Raw genomic sequence first — 23,663 nt, 5'->3', positions numbered from 1 at the left:
CATCTCCCAGCTCCCGTCCCCAGGGCACTCCACTCTGTACATCCCCCAGTACCCGTCCCTGGGACACTCCACTCTGTACATCTCCCAGCACCCGTCCCTGGGACACTCCACTCTGTACATCTCCCAGCACCCGTCCTGGGACACTCCACTCTGTACATCCCCCAGCTCCCGTCCCTGGGACACTCCACTCTGTACATCCCCCAGCACCCGTCCCTGGGACACTCCACTCTGTACATCCCCCAGCTCCCGTCCCTGGGACACTCAAGTCAATACATCTCCCCTGCCTGCTATCATTCCCCTAACTAGACCCAATGCTTCTTTAAGCCAAATCTTTACCCATATCTGGATTTTAGCTTGTGTAGAAGCCTTTCACGTGGAACTTTATCAAAGGCTTTCTAGAATTCTAGATTCTGGGCTATGGATGGCGTGCGGCCTGGAGAGACTCAAATTGGGGAAAAGGTGAGAAAATATCTTTAAAAAGAAATCCTTCCTAACCTATATGTGGATAAAGTGCACAATGAATTCATCCCGTTTTCCATTGGTTAACAGCAAGAACAGGAGGCTTCCAAATATTTCAAAAGAAAACCTTTATTTGTGACAAATAAGCACCAACAACACACTTTACAAATGCACTTCCTCTGAATACTGACTTATGTACAAACACAAAAGGTGAAGGTGCGGGAGGCTGCAGGGTGATTCTGGATTTGTTTTGTGCAGCCTGATCCCACCTGACGGGAGTCCGCTGCCACTGAAAGGCAGGGGGGGCGGGGGGGGGGGGAGCAGAGTTCGTCCGCTGCTGCTTGCCCCACGGGTCTTCGGCACGCTGAGACCTCACACATCTCCGGTAAAACCGCTCCGAGGCTCGAGTCAGCTTACCGAGGGGCAAACCAGGGCACCGGATTTGACCCGAACTGTCTCAGCGCGTTCCCTGGGGATCTGGAGATGTGGAGAGCAGACAAAAAAGAAATGGTTCGTTTCTCCCTCCAGCGACTCGATTGTCTTGGAAGAAAGGTTTGTTTTAACAATCCGAATTACATCGCGATTCGTAACATTCCACACAATAAAATAGACTGGCGAATCCAGCGTAGGAACAGGAGTGGGCCATTCAGCCCCTCGAGCCTGTTCCGCCATTCAATTAGATCCTGGCTGATCTGTATCTTAACTCCATTTACCCGCCTTGGTTCCGTAACCCTTAATTCCCTTACCTAACAAAAATCTACCAATCTCAGTTTTGACATTTTCAATTGACCCCCAGCCTCAACAGCTTTTTGGGGGAGAGAGTTCCAGATTTCCACTACCCTTTGTGTGAAGAAGTGCTTCCTGACATCACCCCTGAACGGCCTGGCTCTAATTTTAAAGTCGTGCCCCTTTTGTTCTGGACTCCCCCTCACCAGAGGAAATAGTTTCTCTCTACCTACCCTATCAAATCCTTTAATCATCTTAAACACCTCAATTAGATTTCCCCATAATCTTCTATACTCGAGGGAATAAAAGCCTGGTCTGTGCAACCTGTCCTCGTAATTCAACCCTTTTAGCCCCGAGTACACCAAGTCACTTTTTTTTAAAAATAGGAAATTAAAATTGCACCCCCTGATATGCGGAGTTAGCTGATATCATCCAGGGTGGGGACAGGCTTCCTACAATTGCCTCGTACTCTTGGGCTTTTGAGGGGAAAAAAATCAACCCGGCTTTCTGATCTTCATCACTGACCACCAAATTCTGCCAGAAAGTGCACGCACGCACAGAGATTTTGAGTGAGGGTGGGATCTGGCTGTGATGCTCCCCATGGTCAAATAGCCTCACTTTCTAGGCTCTCACACGAAGACTGGCCAGTCGGGGCAAAGTACTAGAGGGTTCCTGGCACTGGTGGAATAGCATCCAGCAAAGGATCAGAGTCTGCGGGAGAGGAGGGGGCAAAACTTGAAAAAGAAAAAAAAAGTACTTTTTTTTTCCCTCCTTATTTCCTACGACATTGGCCCATTGGGAAAACAACTGCAGGGCTATGGGGAAAGAGACTAATTGGATAGCTCTTTCAAAGAGCTAGCACAGGCATGGTGGGCCAAATGGCCTCCTTCTGTGCTGCAAGATTCCACGATCGCTGGAAGCAGAAGGCTGGCGGACAACCTGTTTCCAGGGTCTCTACAAGTCCACTCTACAATGGAAGGTTCGCGAAAGCGGCCGAGGGTGTCTGGCCTGCCGATACCCCTGCCTCCTCCCCCTCGATGGGGAAGCTCTTGCTATCTCTGCGGCGGTAGTGCCGAGATAGGGAACTCGCCGCACGGAGAGCTCCCGGGTCACAAACCAGGGAACCGTTACTGGTGCTCTCGGCCTCAAATATAGAACAACTTACATTCTGATAGCGCTCATTATGTACTTTGAGGGCTTTACGAAGAGGTAGATAGTGAGTAGGCCCCTAGCTGCGGGAGCTCGGAAGAGGGGTAACGAACACCAAGAGGTGGGCCTTAAGAAGGTTTTTGAAGGCAGGAAGGGAGACGGTGAGGTAGAGATGCCGAGGGAAAGTAGTTCCAGGGGGACAGTGGTGGAGGTGGCTGAAGGAGACATCTTGCAATGTCCTTTTCACTTCCTGTGTTGCTCAGCAGCAAACCTGAGCCCTGCAGAACCCGCACCTGTAACACGAATGCACCACCTGCATGAATCTCACTGAAACAGTTCACAGGACAGAGCACAACATACAAAGAAAAAAAAAACAAGGAGGAGGGAAAGGAATCACATTCCCGCGCTACAGAAACCGTGCGGACAGTAAGACTTGTGCTGATGGTCCATCGAGGCGAAATTATTCCAAAACAAAACAAAAAGTAACAGGTACACAGATCGACAGGCGGAGGGATGCAACAATGATTTTTTTTTTGTGTGATGTTTAAAATAAGCCCCTTCACTTCCCATCCCATCCCCTGCAACGCCCCCCCCACCCCACCCCCAGAGAAAAAAGGACAACATATAAACTTGACTCTGTTGCTGTGTAACTCAGCCACACTGGACCATAGGGTCGCCAACCCTCCAGGATTGTCCTGGAGTCTCCAGGAATTAAAGATTATTCTCCTGGACACTGCTGCGAGCAACAACCCGGGAGAAAAATCATAGGAGAATTGAAAAATGCTTTTTTTTTTAATCCACTTTCTTTGAACACTTTCACTTATTAAGTTATAAAAATGTTTGGAGATGGAAGAAAAAAAAGACTGCTTGACCGGGCGGGGCACAGTTGGAGGCGGGAGGTCATGTGATGAAACCTCCAGGAATATGTTGGCAACTCGACGGGACCAGGAAGAATCTGTGTTCTACCCCTGGTCTGCGCTGAGGAAGTTGGGGCTGGAATTGGTGTCGGTGTTTTTCCAAATTAGGAAGGGAGAGAAGATAATTAAAATTAGCCGGGGTTTCTGCTCCCGGCCGTCGGGTTGCAAAGTGCGAGTGAGCGGCCAATGCACGAGGAGAGGGCCAGGCACCCATTGCGATGCGCCTCCCCCGCAGTAGAAATCACCTGTCACGTTTCAGAGTCACACACATGAAGGATGGCTAATTGGGTGGGATACCGAGAAAGGGGGGAGGGGACGCTTCCAGTGCCTGTGAACACTGTACCCTGACATAAGGAAGCTGTCGGATTGTCGTAAAAACTCAACTGGTTTATCTGGAATGCACTACCTGAATGGGAGGTGGAAGCAGATTCAGTGGTAACTTAAAAAGGGAATGGGATAAATACTTGAAAAGGAGAAATTTACAGGGCTATGGGGAAAGGGACTAATTGGATGGCTCTTTCAAAGAGCCGGCACAGACAGGATGGGCCGAATCACCTCCTTCTGTGCTGTATGGTTCACTAATGTCCTTTAGGGAAGGAAACCCGCCATCCTTACCCGGTCTGGACCTATACGTGACTCCAGTCCCACGCCAATGTGGTTGACTCTTAACTGCCTTCTGAAGTGGCCTAGCGAGTCACTCAGTTGCATCAATCTGCTATAGTGGTTTAAGATGGCCGACCACCACCACCTTCTCAAGGGCAACGTGACAGCGACGCCCGCATCAGCGACTTCAGGAGAGGAAGTAGGGGGGAGGGGAGGACATTGCGTCAAAAAAAAACCTCAAAATTTTGATCAATGTTTTTTTTTTATTCGTTCATGGGATGTGGGCGTCACTGGCGAGGCCGGCATTTATCGCCCGTCCCTAATTGCCCTTGAGAAGGTGGTGGTGAGCCGCCTTCTTGAACCACTGCAGTCTGTGTGGTGAAGGTTCTCCCACAGTGCTGTTTGGGAGTTCCAGGATTTTGACCCAGCGACGATGAAGGAACCCCCAGGATGTTGATGGTGGAGGATTCGGCGATGGTAATGCTGTTGAATGTCAAGGGGAGGTGGTTAGAGTCTCTCTTGTTGGAGATGGTCATTGCCTGGCACTTGTCTGGCGTGAATGTTACTTGCCACTTATGAGCCCAAGCCTGGAAGTTGTCCAGGTCTTGCTGCATGCGGGCACAGACTGCTTCATTATTTGAGGGGTTGCGAATGGAACTGAACACTGTGCAATCATCAGCGAACATCCCCATTTCTGACCTTATGATGGAGGGAAGGTCATTGATGAAGCAGCTGAAGATGGTTGGGCCTAGGACACTGCCCTGCGGAACTCCTGCAGCAATGTCCCGGGGCTGAGATGATTGGCCTCCAACAACCACTACCATCTTCCTTTGTGCTGGGTATGACTCCAGCCACTGGAGAGTTTTCCCCCTGATTCCCATTGATTTCAATTTTACTAGAGCTCCTTGGTGCCACACTTGGTCAAATGCTGCCTTGATGTCAAGGGCAGTCACTCTCACCTCACCTCTGAAATTCAGCTCTTTTGTCCATGTTTGGACCAAGGCTGTAATGAGGTCTGGAGCCGAGTGGTCCTGGCGGAACCCAAACTGAGCATCGGTGAGCAGGTTATTGGTGAGTAAATGCCGCTTGATAGCACTGTCGACGACACCTTCCATCACTTTGCTGATGATTGAGAGTAGACTGATGGGGCGGCATTGGCCGGATTGAATTTGTCCTGCTTTTTGTGGACAGGACATACCTGGGCAATTTTCCACATTGTCGGGTGGATGCCAGTGTTGTAGCTCTACTGGAACAGCTTGACTAGAGGTGCAGCTAGTTCTGGAGCACAAGCCTTCAGCACTACAGCTGGGATGTTGTTGGGGCCCATATCCTTTGCTGTATCCAGTGCACTCAGCCGTTTCTTGATATCACGTGGAGTGAATTGAATTGGCTGAAGACTGGCTTCGGTGATGGTGGGGAGGAGGCCGAGATGGATCATCCACTCGGCACTTCTGGCTGAAGTTGGTTGCAAACGCCTTGTCTTTTGAGTTTGTGAAGGTGAGGGATGGGAAAGAGAATATCCAGTGCTAGCATCAAGCAGTCGCATGTCAGATAAAGCACAACCGGCTGCAAGTAAAGCTCCCACTACAATTCTCTGGCCCCAAACTCCAGCGTGACATTTTGATTTCCCACACCAGCCCAGCAAGTGACCTCTCTAGTTGAGAGGTCCGGCCAATTCAGTGCCACTTGGAGATGGCCTGTAATGCGGGATTCATTCTTACCAGGAACCAGGTTGAAAGTGCACGAATGCATTTTTACGTAGAACCCTTACAGCCAGCTGAAAGGGGGAGACCTTCATCCCCTCAGTCTGGGCTGAGTCTAAACCCATTTCCCAGAGGTGGAAGGGGAGTTGTTTAACCCACTGCGCTATCCAGTGTCCCACACAATTTTATTATTTATTTATATATAAATAAATGAAAACCGTTAAATGTGCAGAAGAGATTTACTAGAATGGTGCCAGGGATGAGGGACTTGAGTTACATGGATAGACTGGAGAAGCTGGGATTGTTCTCCTTAGCGCAGAGAAGGTTAAGGGGAGATTTAATAGAGGTGTTCAAAATTATGACAGGTTTTGATAGGGTAAATAAAGAGAAACTGTTTCCAGAGGCAGGAGATTCTATAACCAGAGGACACAGATTTAAGATAATTAGCAAAAGAACCAGAGGGGAGATGAGGAGACATTTTTTTACGCAGCGAGTTGTTATGATCTGGAATGCACTGCCTGAAAAGGCGGTCGAAGCAGATTTAATAGTAATTTTCAAAAGGGAATTAGATAAATACTTGAAAGGAGAAATTTGCAGGGCCATGGGGAAAGAGCAGGGGGGAGTGGGAATAGTTGGATAGCTCTTTCAAACAGCCGGCACAGGCACGATGGGCCGAATGGCCTCCTTTCCACCATTCTCAATGTGTGGTACAGCACAAGTAGGTCACAAAGTTCAATCCTCTGCAACGGAGGTTTGAAGATTCTAGGAACTGGGCTTGCCTGACAATTGGAGGTCCCACCTATTTAATCTGTGTGGCTCTCACACAGAGGCTTCTGTGCACAGGTCATGCTGGTTTGAACTGTTCAGAATAAAGGGTCACCAGCATGCTACATTAAATAACCCTGAATAGACTTTATTTACATCAGGCGTTAGTAGCTTAAAGATAATGCACCTTTAAAAAGGAGATTTCAACCAGGATACAACTGAGTCATAAACACCAGGCAGGTCGCAGATACGATCTCCTTGCTCTGTTCTGACCTGAGCCTGGAGAGATACAATTAGCTTCATTGCTCCCAGGGCTAGAAAGAGGCAAAATAAAAGCCAGCCGGGGGTCTCCCTCCAGATCACTATTCAGCAACCCTTGCTCTGCAGTGGACATGGGCAGAGCCCGAGGACAACATCCACCCCAGCCGCTGAATGGCTCATGTGAAGGACGGCCATTTAGACCAGGTCGCGGAGGTCTCCTTGATGGGGCATGTGTGACGGCCTCTCAGCATTAGGGTCTTCAGGAGGAGAGCAAAGGGCAGATTTCAACCTGTCTGTAGCTGGTCCCCCACCCCGGCTTCTTGTCTGCTGTGAGCTCGAAGCAGGAACGATGGCTTAAACTAAACTGCAAGACTCCTCTATCCAGCTCCTGGAGGTGGACTGGCTGGTGTGACAAAGGCAACGGCAAGAATGAGTAACCAGGACTATCTGACCCCTGCCAAAAGCCAGAATCGGCGAGCAATAACATCCCTCGGGGAAAAGGGTTTCCTCCGTGGGTTCGGCTGACTGTGCTCAGTTTGGCATTTGTCTACAGGGAGGCACCGCTGCTAAACACACCAGGAAACCAATGTAAAAAAACAAGGAAGAATTGTTGCATCCCTCCTGAGCGGCAAAGTGAGACCGAACAAAAATGCCTTAACTGGAAAGAAATTACGGCACATGCACATTAATACACAGGAAAAGAAAAGTGCTCAGTCGAAGATATGGGTCAGACATTGCTGAATATATATATATTATAGAAAAATCTTTTAAATATGAGTATTTACAAGAGTACACAATATAAGACAAGTTCTGTATATATTAGCAATTTGTTGTTTAAATAGGGGGATAGCACATTATCACTCAGGAGATGATCTATCAGAGTGTACATCCTCTAGCCAATCGCATCAGGCAGTGTGACTATGTCAGGGCATTGGTTCACCATTTGGCAGCCAATGGGAGCCAAGGTTAGAATACTTCAGACCAACGCGGTATCCAATCATAAGCTAGCTGTGGCTGCAACAAAATAAAGGCTAATTGGCTGGGTGAACTAATGGGCTTGTTGGATGTACAACAGGCCACCCAACCTAGAGGCTCTATGGCATTGCTTTGGACATGTTATTTTACACGCGTGGTAGAAAACACAGCCATGATAACAGTCAACCAACGTAGTTATGATATATCCATTAACACGCGATGCAAGGTTCTGTTTTCTCTCTCTCCCTACAAACGTCTACGTCAACCAAGTTGATTAGCCACACTCTGGTGTGTTGGTCTTTGGGCTTGTGGGTCGTATGAATGTGCCAACCCTCCCCTTGAATGGGAAAGAAAAGGCTCTTTGGCCAATGCGCCAGCCAACTATTTTAATGGTGCCGTGCGAGCGGACGAGCCTTGAGACCCAACAGTGTTGTCACTAGGATATCAGCAGTGCCCCAGGATGAGTGTGTGAAATTTTCATGCTCCGTCCACCTGAATGGTGAACAGCTCCCGCAGGGCAATCGCATTGCAGGATCTGTCCTTCCAAACTAGAGTTGTGTTTGGATGGAGCTTTTTAAGTCAAATGCTAGAGTGAAGTACTGGTGGTTACAGGTTTATCACTGCTGGTGACCGTGGTGGGTGATGACTTTAGATTATCACACAACTGAACCTTAAGGGAGACCTTCCTACACAGTATTGGTACCAATTACATAGAGTCTACAGCACAGAAACTGGCTATTCCGCCAAACTGGTCTGTGCCATCGTTTATGTTCCACACAAGACTCCTCCCAATCTTTTTCATCTAACCCTATCAGCATAACCTTCTAACCCTTTCTCCCTCATGTACTTATCTAGCTTCCCCTTAAAAGTATCTATGTTATTCGCCTCAGCTACTCCTTGTGGTAGCAAGTTCCACATTCTAACCACTCTCTGGGTAAAGAAGTTTCTCCTGAATTCCCTATTTGATTTATTGGTGACTATCTTATATTTATAGCCCCTTGTTTTGGTCTCCCCCACAAGTGGAAACATCTTGTCTACATTGAACCTATCGAAGCCTTTCATAATCTTAAGAGACCATAAATTTTAAACATCATAAATTGAAAAACACAGTCCAGTGACAACACTGCTACGAGTCGGGCTGGACTTGCAATCTGGCTCATTTAACAGTGTGTAAATTGAGAGGTGCTTTGGTCAATATATGGTCAGGTCCGTTTGACCGGCTGTACTGTCGACACACGACGGCCCAGGGGGTCTCTTGTCTGCGACATGGATTTCAGCAGTGTTACCGGCCATAGGTTTGGCTACACTTTGGCCGTGCGTTACACAGTCGGTGCGGCCTTTACTTTGCGACAAAGGGAGAAGGGAAGAAAGCTGAAATGTCACACGATTAAAATCTGTCGGCATCTCGTGAAGGGACCATTGTAATGGCCGACAGGAACCTTTCGGGTCATTAGAATTACCTGTGGGTCACTTGATGGTCGGAGACACGCAGCTGACGGAAGATTATTTCCCAATATTTACCTGATCGATAGTTGACTTACTTTGTCAAAATGAAAGATTCTAATACAAGGTTCAGGACCCCCCCCCCTCCTAACTCCCCCGGGGTGCATAAAGGACATGGGGTCTGATGGAAAATATAATTTCTAGCTACTATCAGTCCAGTACAGATATGTGTTATAGAGGAACATAGGAACAGGAGTAGGCCATTCAGCCCCTCGAGCCTGTTCCGCCATTCAATTAGATCATGGCTGATCTGTATCTTAACTCCATCTACCCGCCTTGGTTCCATAACCCTTAATACCCTTACCTAACAAAAATCTATCATTTCAGCTTTTTGGGGGAGAGAGTTCCAGATTTCCACTCCCCTTTGTGTGAAGAAGTGCTTCCTGACATCACCCCTGAACGGCCTGGCTCTAATTTTAAGGTTTCTGCCCCCTTGTTCTGGACTCTCCCACCAGAGGAAATAGTTTCTCTCTATCCACCCTATCAGCTCCTGTATTCATCTTAATCACCTCAATTAAATCAGCCCTTAATCTTTTACGCTCAAGGGAATACAAGCAAAGTTTATGCAACCTGCTCTCAGAATTTAACCCTTTTAGCCCCGGTATCATTCTGGTGAATCTGCGCTGCACCCCCTCCAAGGCCAATATATCCTTCCTGAGGTGCGGTGCCCAGAACTGAACGCAGTACTAACCAGAGGTCTAACCAGAGCTTTATATAACTTTATATTATGTAGACCAGCACTGGTGAGATCAGACCGTGTGTGACAATTATCACAGTATTTCACTCATGCTGATGTAACCCCCTCCACACAACATTCCCATGCATTGTAACCGTTACAGAAAATGAACAAGTGAAAGGGCAGATCCACTCCCACGAATTAGTGAATGGGCAGGAGGGACCAACTTGGTTTTTCGTTATCAACCCGTCTGCACGCTGTGGAATGATTGCTTCCCCCGCGACGTTTGACAGCTTTTGAAATGAAGGTTAAGCATTTTGGCAGGAGCAGCGCTCTGGGCTCTGGGGATTGCCCCCGGTCCCTTGCCAGGAGGCTTCGTTCCCACCGAGACTAAGTGATATTTTTCTTCCCGCCTGTTTGCAGCAAAGCGTAGTCGCCCCCCCCCGCAGAGCTGAGGCGTGCAGCCTGGGCACCGACGGGCATCAGTTCCGCTTTCACCACCCACTCTCTCTCTCTCTCTCTCTCTCAGGTGCAAACAGAAGCATCGGGCAAGACCGCCTCAGAGGTTAATACTGAGCTGCGATCAGCTGATCTGTCACGGCCTTTAAAACGGACCCGCCCACCCCAGTCACAGGCATCGCTCCTCCAACCGTACAATTCCATCATCTGAAATGAACCAATGACTTGACGGGAAGAGAGCGGTAAAGACTTGGGGGGGGGGGGGGGGGAAGGCGAGGCGGAGTCTCACTTCCTGGGGGACGGGTGGCAGCTCTCTCACCTCCGACCTCATCCGTTCAAGTCAGCGCACAGATAAAATACACCCCAGGACACAGATTTAGCACTGGGGGGCAGGGGGGGGGACCATTGGCTCGAAGCGGACAAGATGGTAATGACGCTTCCTTCCTTCTTCGGGAAGGGACAAGCACGGCCTGCGTCACCCCCCGCATGCTTGTGGAGTGAGGCGTCTTTCACTCCTGACAGCCTACTGGCAAATGGGGTCAGACTGCCGTTCACCAGCTGAACGGACAGGACAGGCGAACACGCTGAAGCTCCAGCTAACCGTCAGCGGAGACGGCGTCGGCTTGTATTCTCTGCCTACTTTTACTTAACTCAGATATCCCCCCCCCACTTCCCCCAACGCCCCTCCCCCCTCATTTATCCCCGGCTCGCGCTCCCAAACAAAGCTACTCTTAAGCGAATGTCACTAAACGGCTTTTCAAGTTAACGGCGCTAACTTAAAAAGGAAAGCTACAGCACCCTCGATGCTCCTGGTGCAGTCGCTCGGCCGACACTAGGACGGAGAGGAAGAGCCGGGAGATGTTTGACCGCAGGAGGAGATTGAAAAAAGCAAAAACGAGACAATAGAGGGTAATTTTTAGAAGAAAGAAGAGAAACGCAGAGGCGCGTGGCGGAAGGATGGCACCGAGCAGCCCGGCTCCCCCAACACGTACAACCAAGCCTTCAGTTACTTCTCTTGTTCCAGGGTCATCAGCCCAGCAAACAGCTCCAGCAGGACCTTCCGTTCACTCCCAGCCATTGTCCTTAATCATATGAGCGAGTTCTATAATGTACTTTCCTTCTTTGTACTTCTGACTGCTCTCGAAAGCGTGCTCCTGTGGACAAACGGCAGTTCTGAGTCCAGCTGCGAGAACAACTCACATTTATACAGTGCCCTTAACGTTCTTACAAACGTCCCAAGGCGCTTCACAGGAGCGATCACCAAACAAAATTTGACACCGAGCCACATTAGGAGATATTAGGACGGGTGACCAAAAGCTTAGTCAAAGAGGTAGGTTTTAAGGAGCATCTTAAAGGAGGAGAGAGAGGTGGAGAGGCGGAGAGGTTTAGGGAGCGAATTCCAGAGCTTAGGGCCTAGGCAGATGAAGGCACGGCCGCCAATGGAGGGGCAAAGGAAATCGGGGATAGGAACATAGGAACAGGAGTAGGCCATTCAGCCCCTTGTGCCTGCTCCGCCATTTGATAAGATCATGGCTGATCTGTGTGATCTAGCTCCATATAATGGATGCGCAAGAGGCCAGAATTGGAGGAGCGCAGAGATCTCGGAGGGTTGTAGGGTTGGAGGAGGTTACAGAGATAGGGAGGGGCGAGACCATGGAGGGATTTGAAAACAAGGATGAGAATTTAAAAATCGAGGCGTTGCCAATGTAGGTCAGCGAGCACAGGGGTGATGGGTGAACGGGACTCGGTGCGAGTTGGGATACGGGCATCAGAGTTTTGGATGAGCTCAAGTTTATGAAGAGTGGAAGACGGGAAGCCGGCCAGGCGAGCATTGGAATAGTCGAGTCTGGAGGTGACAAAAGGCATGGATGAGGGTTTCAGCAGCAGATGGGCCAAGGCAGGGGTGGAGAAGGGTGATATTACGGAGTTGGAAGTAGGCGGTCTCGGTGACTGAGAGGGTATGGGACCACGAGAGGCACAGGCAAATCCGCTACAACTGGGTTACGGCTGCAGTTACATGAGATTCATTCCAACAAACGAGACCAGAGAGCAACCTCGGTGGTTGAAAGTTGGTCTCCTTCCCTGAGCTGTACAGACCGACACAACACAGGATTCAATCCCTGGTTTGTGCTGAGTTGGCGGGTCTCAGGCAGGACAGTGATAGGGGTCTGTCACATTTCAGCATTTCTTTGACCATTTTTCCCCACAGAAAGCATCTGGGAAGAAAGTTACATTTATATGTTGGACTTGTAAAGATGTATTCATGCAAGCTTTATTAAAAAAAATGCACTGAGACAAAAGGCGGTCAAAATGTTAATCGGTCAGGCATTGAAGACTGTAAACAATAAGCAATTCATTAGCACATCCCAGTAATCGATACACACCTCACACCCACTGTGTTGGAAAGTCCCTAATCCTGGGTGCTCAGGAGGGGTTGTCCGGCCTAGCCCCTCCCCTATGGTTGTAAAGGGGAGATAAAATAGGGACAGAAACACTAACTCATAATCAGGTTTTTAAAGAGCCGCCCAGGCTCAGAAGGGTAGAATGCGGGAGGCTGGATTAAAAGTTACTTTAAGTTAAGCAAGGCGACCCACTGGTGTGGGGAAACGTAGCGCGTTCATTATTTATTATTATGCGAAGACGATTAAGTAGGACCGATCATAACTGTTGCTCTGGGCGTTCACTTGCTGCGTGAGAAATAGAACAGCTTAATGTTTGGTTCTGGCTGAAGTGTAACCCATTCTGCCCAGCAAAAGATTGGAGAATCACAGGTGAAGGCAGATGTAAAAGACACGAATATACAGTTTGGATGTCGGGGTTGGTTGGGGGGAAGGCACGTTGTTAATCCCCTGGGTAACACCGTTGTATACAACAACAACAACTTGCACTTAAATAGCGCTTTCGACCTAGTGAAACGTCCCAAGGCGCTTCGCAGGAATTTGACGCAAACACTCACAACACAGACCAACTTACATATTTCCAGCCCAGTGTGGTTTTGCAGTTTTCACAGTAAATGTCAGCCACTGCGTGCAGGCCGGTGAGTAAAACCCGCTCCTCTGCTGGTCCACAGCCCACATTAACTCTGCGAAGAGATTCAAGCAAACATGAGCACTTTAACAGGAAAAGAAAGCAGGAACTTGCATTTACGTAGCGCCTTTCATGACCGCAGGGCGTCCCAAAGCGCTTTACAGCCAATGTAAGTACTTTTGAAGTGCAGTCACTGTTGTAGCGTAGGAAACATTTGTACAGAGAAAGATCCCACAAACAGCAATACGATAATCCGTTTTAATGATGTTGGTTGAGGGATAAATATTGGTCAGAACTCCACTGCTCCTCTTCGAAATAGTGCCATGGGATCTTTTACGTCCACCTGAGAGGGCAGACGGGGCCTCGGTTTAATGTCTCATCCGAAAGACGGCAGCACCCCCTCTGTATTGCACTGGGAGCGTCAGCCTAGATTTCCTGCATGGAGTCTGAGTGAAGCAGTATTCTGCTAAATACTTAAAAGAACGACCGGTTTGTACAGAACACCCGGCTGATTGCTGCACTTACCGCAGCCTCGTGTCATAGTGAGCCACTAAGACATTGATCAGAATTCATCCTTCCAAATGTCTCCCATTCTCTCCTGGGATTGTGATCCCAGCGGGTTACGCCAGGATCGCACCTTGCACTGACCACCCCCCCCGGGCTGGAGTTCGAGGGATGGGGAGGGGGGGGCACCCCATTTGCAAGGGGCAGCAAGCGCCACTTGGGTCACATTTCCGCTACCCGCCCGCCCATGAAGGGGCTGCCCAGAACCATCCCCTCCTCCATCCCCCCAAAACCAGTCCGGTCAGCCCCTGACTCGGGAGGGCTAATCCACGTTCTTTTTTTTTGTGTAAAAAAATGGGGGTACAGGCCGCTTGCCTTGGGGGGGGGGGGATCCCCCCATGCGCCACTTTTGGAGGCTGGTATCCCTGCACTCACTGAGTGTACCGGCTGCCATGCTGGGTCTAGGGTTGCCAACCCTCCAGGATTGTCCTGGAGTCTCCAGGGATTAAGAATTAATCTCCTGCTGCGAGCAATGCCCGGGAGAAAAATCATAGAGGCATGGAAAAGAATGTGTGTTTTTTACATTTCCTTTGAACACTTCTCTCTATTATAAAAATATTGGCGAGGGGAGGGGGGGTGAAAGAAAGGCTGTTTGACCAATATCCAGTTAACAAAGAGTCTGTCCATGTTCCAATCGGCATGGGAAGGCGGGGCTCCGTAAGGATGGACCAATGGCGGGAACATGGGAGGGCGGGGCTCCGTGAGGATGGACCAATGGTGGGAACATGGGAGGGCGGGGCTCCGTGAGGATGGACCAATGGTGGGAACGTTGGGGGGGGGGGGGAACGCGGAGGCAGGAAGTCATGTGATCAAACCTCCAGGAACACAACCAACCAGAGTTGGCAACCCTGGGTTGGGTTCCAACTGAGGAGCCCTGTGGATTCCCTATGCTGGACCCTGCCCACTCTCCCTATCATTTGTTTTATAAGGGGACAGACAGAATTTCCGTCCTTGACAAAGTGAATGCGGAAACTTCAAGAAATGGCGGAGAGGCGGTGTAACCGGGTGTCTGCCAGCTCCCCAAGGGTTCTCCCGGAGTTATGGTGGAACAGCTGAAAAACTCAGCCCCTCGGCCTCTTGCTGCTCCACACCATTCCCAAATGGACATTCTGCACAACAGTAACTTGCATTTACATAGCGCCTTTAACATAGGGAATCGTTCCAAGGCGCTTCACAGGAGCGCATTCAGACTAAAATTGACACCGAGCCACATAAGGAGAATTTAGGACAGGTGACCAAAAGCTTGATCAAAGGGGTAGGTTTTAAGGAGTGTCTTAAAGGAGGAGAGAGAGAGGTAGAGAGATGGAGAGGTTTAGGGAGGGAATTCCGGAGCTTTAGGCCTAGGCAGCTGAAGGCACGGGCGGCAATGGTGGGACGAAGGGAGTGGGGGATGCACAAGGGGTCAGAGTTGGAGGAGCACAGAGGGTTGTAGGACTGCAGGAGGTTACAGAGATAGGGAGGGGCGGACATTGAGTATCACTGGGCTGCTGATCCTCGGGGGAGGGGTGGGGTCATCGCATCCAAGACCAAACCCGACCTCTAAACCCTTGCACTTTTAACCAGCCAGGGTCGCTGGTTAGTGACCAGGAGCAGGAACTCTGGCTGATTTCACCCCTTCCCTACCCCAGCGACACTGAGCTCGATTGTAACCCGCCATTGCTGCTGCTGCTGCCAGTCACAGTTCGCTCGGAAGATATTACATCGAGTTGCATCGAAATTTCAGCACAGGAACAGGCCATTCGGCCCAACTGGTCTATGCCGGCGTTTATGCTCCACACAAGCCTTCATCTGACCCTATCACGAAACCCTTCTATTCCTTTCCTCCTCATGTGTTTATCTAGCTTCCCCATGAATATATCTATGCTACTCGCCCCAAGTACTCCTTGTGGTAGCGTTCCACATTCTCACCACTCTCTGGGTAAAGATGTTTCTCCTAAATTCCCTGTTGTTACAATTGAGGCTCTTTTTCAGGCAGCGTCAGTTCAGGGAAATTGCAACCGCTGATCTGGACCAGGAAATGCTGATCCGCCTTCCGTCCATCTCCAGCGTTCCCCCTTTATCGGTGATTTATTGTACACTGGATTCCCAATGGACAGTGTGTTCCTGAGTGAAATGTGCAGCACACTGTGCAACAAGGGTTACTTTACTTACAGTGGAGAGACTGGAGAAGCTGGGATGGTTCTCCTTAGAGCAGAGAAGGTTGAGGGAAGAATTAATAAGAGATGTTCAAAATCACCAAGGGTTTTGATAGAGAGAGAAACTGTTTTCACTGGCAGGAGGGTCGGTAACCAGAGGACACAGATTCAAGATAACTGGCAAAAAATCCAGGGTGAACATTTGCGCAGCGAGTTGTTATGATCTGGAACGGTGGAAGCAGATTCAATAGTAAATTTCAAAATATATTTGGATATATACTTGAAAAGGAAGATTTAGTAGGCTATGGGGAAAGAGCAGGGAAGTGGGACTAATTGGCTCACTCTTTCAAACAGCCGGCACAGTCACGATGGGCCGAATGGCTTCCTTCGGTTCTGTATGATTCCTATGACAGATGGACCGAATGGTCTGGGGAACTGAGCTGCGGAGGCGTTCCGTGGCCTCGCGACACAGTTGGACTGTGTATAAACTCCTTATCATACGTGTTCATGGCGCAAACAGCGAAACAAACAGGACAACAGGAGAAGTGGATTGTTAAATAAGGTGGACTGAGAGAGATCTGGACGTGATAGCTGAACAAATATGGACAGCAGAGTCACAGTCCATGCAGTGATTGCTAAAGCAAACAGAACACTGGGGGTATACCAGCAGATCCCTGAAATGCTAGTCCAGAAAGAGACAGACTAGTCCTGATCTGGGCAATGGGATGCAGGGAAATAATTCCACAGAAACAATAATGGTTTTTGTTGGATAAGGATATCAAGGGGTATGGAGCAAAGGCGGGTAAATGGAGTCGAGGTACAGATTACTTAGAAACATAGAAAATAGGAGCAAGAGTAGGCCATTCAGCCCTTCGGGCCTGCTCCGCCATCCAAAATGATCATGGCTGATCGTTTAACTCAGTACCCTGTTCCCGCTTTTTCCCCATATCCCTTGATCCCTTCAGCATTAAGAAATATATCTATCTCCTTCTTGAATACATCTAATGACTTGGCCTCCACTGCCTTCTGTGGTAGAGAATTCCACAGGTTCACCACCCTCTGACTTTGTCCAATCCCGTTAATGCCTTCCAAGTGTTCTGTTATCACATCCTTTATAATAGACTCTAGCATTTTCCCCACTACTGATGTTAGACTAACTGGTCTGTAATTCCCTGTTTTTTTCTCTCCCTCCTTTTTTTAAATAGTGGGGTTACATTTGCCACCTTCCAATCTGTGGGAACTGTTCTAGAGTCTATAGAATTTTGGGAGATGATCACCAATGCATCCACTATTTCCAGGGCCACTTCCTTTAGTACTCTGAGATGTAGATTATCAGGCCCTGGGGATTTGTCAGCCTTTAGCCCCATTAATTTCCCTAGCACTATTTTTTTTTTACTAATATTGATTTCCTTCAGTTCCTCCCTCTCATTAGACCCTTGGTTCCCTAACATTTCCGGAAGGTTATTTGTGTCCTCCTTTGTGAAGACAGAACCAAAGTATGTGTTTAATTGTTCTGCCATTTCTTTGTTCCCCATTATAATTTCCCCCATTTCTGACTGTAAGGGACCTACATTTGTCATCACTAATCTTTTTCTCTTGACATATTAATAGAAGCTTTTACAGTCAGTTTTTATGTTCCCTGCTAGTTTAATCTCACTCTATTTTTCCCCTCTTAATCAATCTCTTTGTTCTCCATTGCTGAATTCTGAACTGCTCCCAATCCTCAGGCTTGACGCTTTTTCTGGCAATTTTATATGTCTCCTCTTTGGATCTAATACTATCCCTAATTTCTTTTGTAAGCCACGGTTGAGCCACCTTTCCGGATTTATTTTTGCGCCAGACAGGAATGAATAATTGTTGTAATTCCTGCACACGTTCTTTAAATATTAGCCATTGTCTATCCACCATCATCCCTTTTAGTAAAGTTCCCCAATCTATCTTAGTCAACTCTCACCTCATACTTTCGTAATTTCCTTTATTTAGATTCAGGACCCTAGTTTCGGATTCGACTACTTCACTCTCCATCTTAATGAGAAATTCTATCATGTTATGGTCGCTCTTCCCTAAGGGACCCCGCACAGCAAGATTGTTAATTAATGCAATAGTGAGACTATCGTGGATAGTCTCACTTATATCGTGGATATTCTCATCTTTGTGTTCAAATCCCTCCATGGCCTTGCCCCTGCCTATCTATGTGACCTCCTCCAGCCCTACAACCCTCCGAGATCTCTGCGGTCCTCCAATTCTGGCCTCTTGCGCATCCCCGATTTTAATCGCTCCACCATTGGCGGCCGTGCCTTCAGCTGCCTAGGCCCTAAGCTCTGGAATTCTCTCCCATAACCGCTTTGCCTCTCTCTCCTCCTTTAAGGCTCTCCTTAAAACCTATCTCTTTGACCAAGCTTTTGCTCACCTGTCCTAATATCTCCTCATGTGGCTCGGAGTCAAAATTTTGTTTGATAATTGCGCCTGTGAAGCACCTTGGGATGTTTTACTACATTAAAGGTGCTATATAAATGCAAGTTGTTGTTGGGCCTCACACATGAAGATTGGTCACTGGAGTGACGAAGGTTGCCCAATCACCATGGGAACTGTAGGAACCATGGGAAGAGGAGGCACCAGGGGAGCAGAGACCGGCTAAAATTACCCACCCCTCCCCCACAGTACCACCATTCCCCCGCACGAACCGTATAAAACTCTGGCCTCCGCCTTCTGGAATTAAATGTTACCCTAGTGTGGTGAACACAGGCTCAGTTGTAATGGAAATGGGCAGAGTGCCAAATAAACAGGAGGAGAACGGATAAGGGCCTTGGTGCCAGGGCAGAAAGGGGGATAACGACAGGGGCGAGGTGAGCCTAACGAACAGCCTCTTCTCAGTCCTCACCTCACGCACGGTCTGTGGCAGCAGTTTCTCGCTCGTGACTTGGTGGACGAAGAGGAAAACTGTTTTTTGAGCCTCTTTGCTATCCCTGCAACGGGTGACAGCAAGTGGGAAAAGGTTTTGGCACATGTCATTACGATGTTAAACGACACACCCGAGTTCCCTGACTCACACCTGCAAGTAGCAGCTGAGGCCGCTGCCTTCTTTTAAGAATTATCTCCTTCCTACCCTGTGGGGTGATTTTGACTCAAGAAGCTGGACACCATCCGGGACAAAGCAGTCCGCCTGATCGGCAGTCCATCCACCACCCTAAGCATCCACTCCCTCCCCCACTGGCGCACCCTGGCTGCAGCGTGTACTATGCAAAGGATGCACTGTAGCAACTCGCCAAGGCTTCTTAGACAGCACCTCCCAATCCTGCGACCTTCATCACCTAGAAGGACAAGGGCAGCAGGCGCATGGGAACACCACCACCTCCAAGTTCCCTTCCAAGACACACCATGCGTACTTGGGCCATTCCTTCATCGTGGCTGGGTCATAATCCTGGAACTCCCTGCCTAAGAGCACTGTGAGAGCACCTTCACCACACGGGACTGCAGGGGTTCAAGAAGAATGCCCATCACCACCTTCTCAAGAGCAACGAGGGGTGGTCAGTAAATACCGGCCTTGCCAGCGATGCCCACATCCTGAGAACGAAGGGTAAAAAGTACAGACTGAGAAGGCCCAGGTTCGATCCCCGGTCTGTGCTGAGTTAGTTGACTGCACCTTGGCTAGCAGTAGGGGGTGCTGCAATTGGCCTCAGTCCCCTTGGGCCCAATGGGGAAGAGGGTAGCAGCCAGAGCACTCACTCGCTCCTGATCCACTGTCCAGTGACTCCTACTGGGAGGACAAAACTGGGCTAGTCTCTGGTGCCCCCCCCCAACGTGGAATAGCCGGGACTTTCGGGCTGGAGCGTTCAGCCCGAAGTCCCTCCGGTGATGGGGGACAATCTACCCCTGGGTTTCTACTGCTCCCCATTACCAAATCCTCCGTTGATATGATTCACAGTATCTCCAGCAAAATGTGAGCGAGAGCACGAGAAGATGTAAAGAAGAGGCAATGCTATAGAAGTATTAAAAGATATTAATCGATCTTCAACAGTACATTAGGGTAAGTAACACATGGCACAGGCAGGGCACAAAGGTCAAACTGGTGAAAGGACCAAATTTAGGACCAATTTCAGAAACATTTGATATAAACAGCGGTCAACAAATGGAACGGGCAGGTGACAAAAACCTTGGAGACGTTTTAGAGACAGGCTACCGCGGTGGGCGCGGGGGAATTGTACGTTTTTCTAGATGGATGGGCTGGGATGGGCCAAATGGACGTTTTCATCTGGCTTTATCCTGTGATACTCACACTGAATTGAACAGGTAAGCTCGCCCTTGGCTTCCTTGAAAAGACTGAAAAGGAAATGAAAATAAAAATCAATGCCACACTTTACACACAAAGGATACCGAGTAAAATCATTAAAGAAACAATAAACTTGCATTTCTATGGCGTCTTTCACGACCTCAGGACGACCCAAAGCACTTTACAACCAACAAATTACTTTTGGAGTGTAGTCACTGTCATAATATAGGAAACGCAGCAGCCAATTTGGTCACAGCAAGGTCCCACAAACAGCAAAGACCAGATAATCTGTTTTAAGGATGTTTAAGGGATAAATATTGGCCAGGACACTGGTGAGAACCCCCTTGCTCTTCTTACAAATAGTGGCCATGGGATCGTTTACATCCACTTGAGAGGGCAGACGGGGCCTCGGTTTAACGTCTCATCCGAAAGACGGCACCTCTGACAGTGCAGCACTCCCTCAGTACTGCACTGGGAGTGTCAGCCTGGATTATGGGCTCAAGTCTCTGGAGTGGGGCTTGAACCCACAACCATCAGGGTCAGCTCTGTGCACACTTCAGGTAACTGAACGCTAAGCTCACAGTGTGCAGGGAGTTTGCAGAGTCCCACAAACTGTGCCAGGCTGGTGTGTGTCTGTTCCTGGAAGCAACCCCCACCAACACCCACCCCGCCATGCCACGCCCCTCTGACCTGTCAATGCAGTCACATTTTTTTTCTTCCGCTAAATATAAATGTTTCACATTTCCTTTCCCTCCACTCTTCCATTAACATGCTGACGTTTCATTATTGAGGAACTATTTTCGAACCGAGCTCAATTCCTAGAAGAGCTACGGGGACAGGCTGCTCAGAATTCTGCTGTCACACAACCAGCCTGCTGTTAGAGACAGAAGGAGAGAGTTTACAATCCCAGCAGCATCAGCTGGCAGCACATACTCTCCCAGCACATGCCTGTGCATTTTCTTCAAGACTTTCTGGCTAAGGGACAGAAAACAGAGAGTAGCGGTGAACAGTTGTTTTTCAGACTGGAGGGAGGTATACAGTGGTGTTCCCCAGGGGTCGGCATTAGGACCACTGCTCTTTTTGATATATATTAATGACCTGGACTTGGGTGTAGAGGGTACCATTTAAAAGTTTGCAGATGACACGAAACTTGGAAATGTAGTAAACAATGTGGAAGATAGAAACAGACTTCAGGAGGACATAGACAGACTGGTGAAATGGGTGGACATATGGCAGATGGAATTTAACACAGAGAAGTGTGAAGTGATACATTTTGATCGGAAGAATGAGGAGAGGCAATATAAACTAAAGGGTACAATTTTAAAGGGAGTGCAGGAATAGAGAGACCTGGGGCTGTATGTACACAGATCTTTGAAGGTGGCAGGACAAGTTGAGAAGGCTGCTAAAAAGGCATATGGGATCCTGGGCTTTATTAATAGAGGCATACAGTACAAAAACAAGGAAGTTCTGCTAATATAAAACATTGGTCAGGCCTCAGCTGGAGTGTTGTGTTCAATTCTGAGCACTGCACTTTAGGAAGGATGTGAAGGCCTTAGAGAGGCCTAGGAGATTTACTAGAATGGTGCCAGGGATGAGGGACTTCAGTTATGTGGAGAGACTGGAGAAGCTGGGGTTGCTCTCCTTAGAACAGAGAAGGTTAAGAGGAGATTTGATAGAGATGTTCAAAATTATGAACAGTTTTGAGATAGAGTAAATAAGGAGAAACTGTTTCCAGTGGCAGAAGAGTCGGTAACCAGAGGGCACAGATTTAAGGTGATCGGCAAAAGAACCAGTGGTGACATGAGGAAACATGTTTTTATGCAGCCAGTTGTTATGATCTGGAATGCGCTGCCTGAAAGGGTGGTGGAAGCAGATTCAATAGTAACTTTCAAAAGGGAATTAGATAAATACTTGAAGGGAAAGAATTTTCAGGGCTATGGGAAAAGAGCAGGAGAATGGGACTAATTGGATAGCTCTTTCAAAGAGCTGGAAGGGCACGATGGGCCGAATGGCCTCCTCTCGTGTGTACCTACTATGATACTTTACAAACATATGAAATTGACGGGCAGGAAAAGCCCAGCTGATCCATCAAGCCTGCCCCACACTCACAATGGCTGGAGCAACACGACCAGTCACTTCCTACCAACCCAACCCACTCCCCGCAGCCATGTAAACTCCTGGAAGGGGGGAAAGAAACCTGTCCTGGTCTCTGCCCAGAGCTGCTCCTGTACCATCGCTGGTACCAAATCCCTATTTTAACCCCGCTCGCTTTAAACCAACTTGTAAAGCCTGCACTGAAACAGCACACAGAGGGGAACTTGGCATGTTAACCCCTCCGCTACCTCATCCGAGCTTCAGGCTGGACAATGGGGGACTGGGGGGACTATTTAACATGGAGGGTCCATGACACCCCAAAGCCTGATGCTATGCTCACCAGACTGGGGGTGGGTGAGAACGATCTGTGGGTAACACACCCTCTTGATTCCTCGTCCCTCTCTTTGTGAAAGCACGGGGGGAGAGAGGGCGGGGTTTAACTTTCCACGCCCATGTTGGGGACGAACCCCGCTCACCACAACTGGCCAGTGAGCCCTCTGAACATCACCCCTTTGGTAGTAGGCTTGAAACGTGGGGGGGGGGGGGGAGGGTAATTTAACCTAATCCACCCGTCGGGAAAGTGACGGGATCGGGTGCATTGCTGGTTTGAAACCAAAACCTGCGGGTTTCCTGCCCCGCGAGATAGGTTAAAATCACCCCCGTTAATGCTGTTTCTCTCTCCGCAGATGTTGCCTGACCCGCTGAGTGTCTCCGGCATTTTCTGTTTATATTACTCCTCCGCTGATCTGTACTAACCTGACAGCAGGGGCGTGATTGGAAACTCCCGTGTGTGTCTGTGGGTGGGGGAAATCAAAGAGTGCGAAACCGCAGCTCCTCTCACTTTCCCCCATGGTATGGTCCCCCATCTCACACCATCAGGAGCCCGAGCGGCAGAAACAACCTCCTCCCACAACAGTGACCACACTTTAAAAAGCACTTCAGTGGCAGGGCAGCGCTTTGGGACGTCCTGAGGTTGTGAAAGGCGCGGTATAAATGCAAGTTCTATTCTTTTACTTTTCCTTCTGAACTGCACAGGCTCTCGCAGGAAGACTGAGGTCCAGCTCGGTCCCGAATACAAAGAGCGCAGTGAAGTACAGCCGTAAGATTGGAGCTGGGCTCATGTCTGTCAGCATCGTACCGCCCGCATCTGAGGCACGACCACGTCATGGCTGGGGGTCTGGTCGGGGGGGGGGCGGGCAGGGGGAGGGGGTGCTGCTAGTCTTCAGAGGGCACTGGGAAGGAGGAGGTGAAGCAGTCACTGGACTCCCCCCTCCCCCAGCCCCCCCGCCCCCCCCCCAACTTCGCTCCCAGCAGAGGTGGTACAGGCTGTCTGCCCTCTGGGCCCACAGACTCGTTGCGGAGAAACTAACACGGGGA

The 23,663-nt window shown here is 49.1% G+C and overlaps 1 protein-coding gene across 2 annotated transcripts in view; it reads right to left on the bottom strand.

Moving 5' to 3' along the window:
- Positions 1-10,902: 10,902 nt before the first annotated feature.
- ypel2a (yippee-like 2a) overlaps positions 10,903-23,663 on the bottom strand; it is a 40,213-nt gene continuing 27,452 nt past the window's right edge. For both annotated transcript variants that reach the window (XM_068008476.1, XM_068008477.1), the window contains exons 3-5: positions 20,199-20,242; positions 13,170-13,278; positions 10,903-11,350 (exon numbers count right to left, since the gene is read on the bottom strand). In XM_068008476.1, the coding sequence (XP_067864577.1) occupies positions 11,261-11,350; positions 13,170-13,278; positions 20,199-20,242 (243 nt within the window). In that variant the 3' untranslated portion in view covers positions 10,903-11,260. The remainder of the gene's footprint in view (positions 11,351-13,169; positions 13,279-20,198; positions 20,243-23,663) is intronic.

Source organism: Heptranchias perlo, chromosome 28, assembly GCF_035084215.1.
Source record: "Heptranchias perlo isolate sHepPer1 chromosome 28, sHepPer1.hap1, whole genome shotgun sequence".
In the NCBI taxonomy this organism is placed as follows: domain Eukaryota; kingdom Metazoa; phylum Chordata; class Chondrichthyes; order Hexanchiformes; family Hexanchidae; genus Heptranchias; species Heptranchias perlo.
Note: the sequence above shows the minus strand (reverse complement) of the source record. Positions and strands in the feature narration are given on the sequence as shown.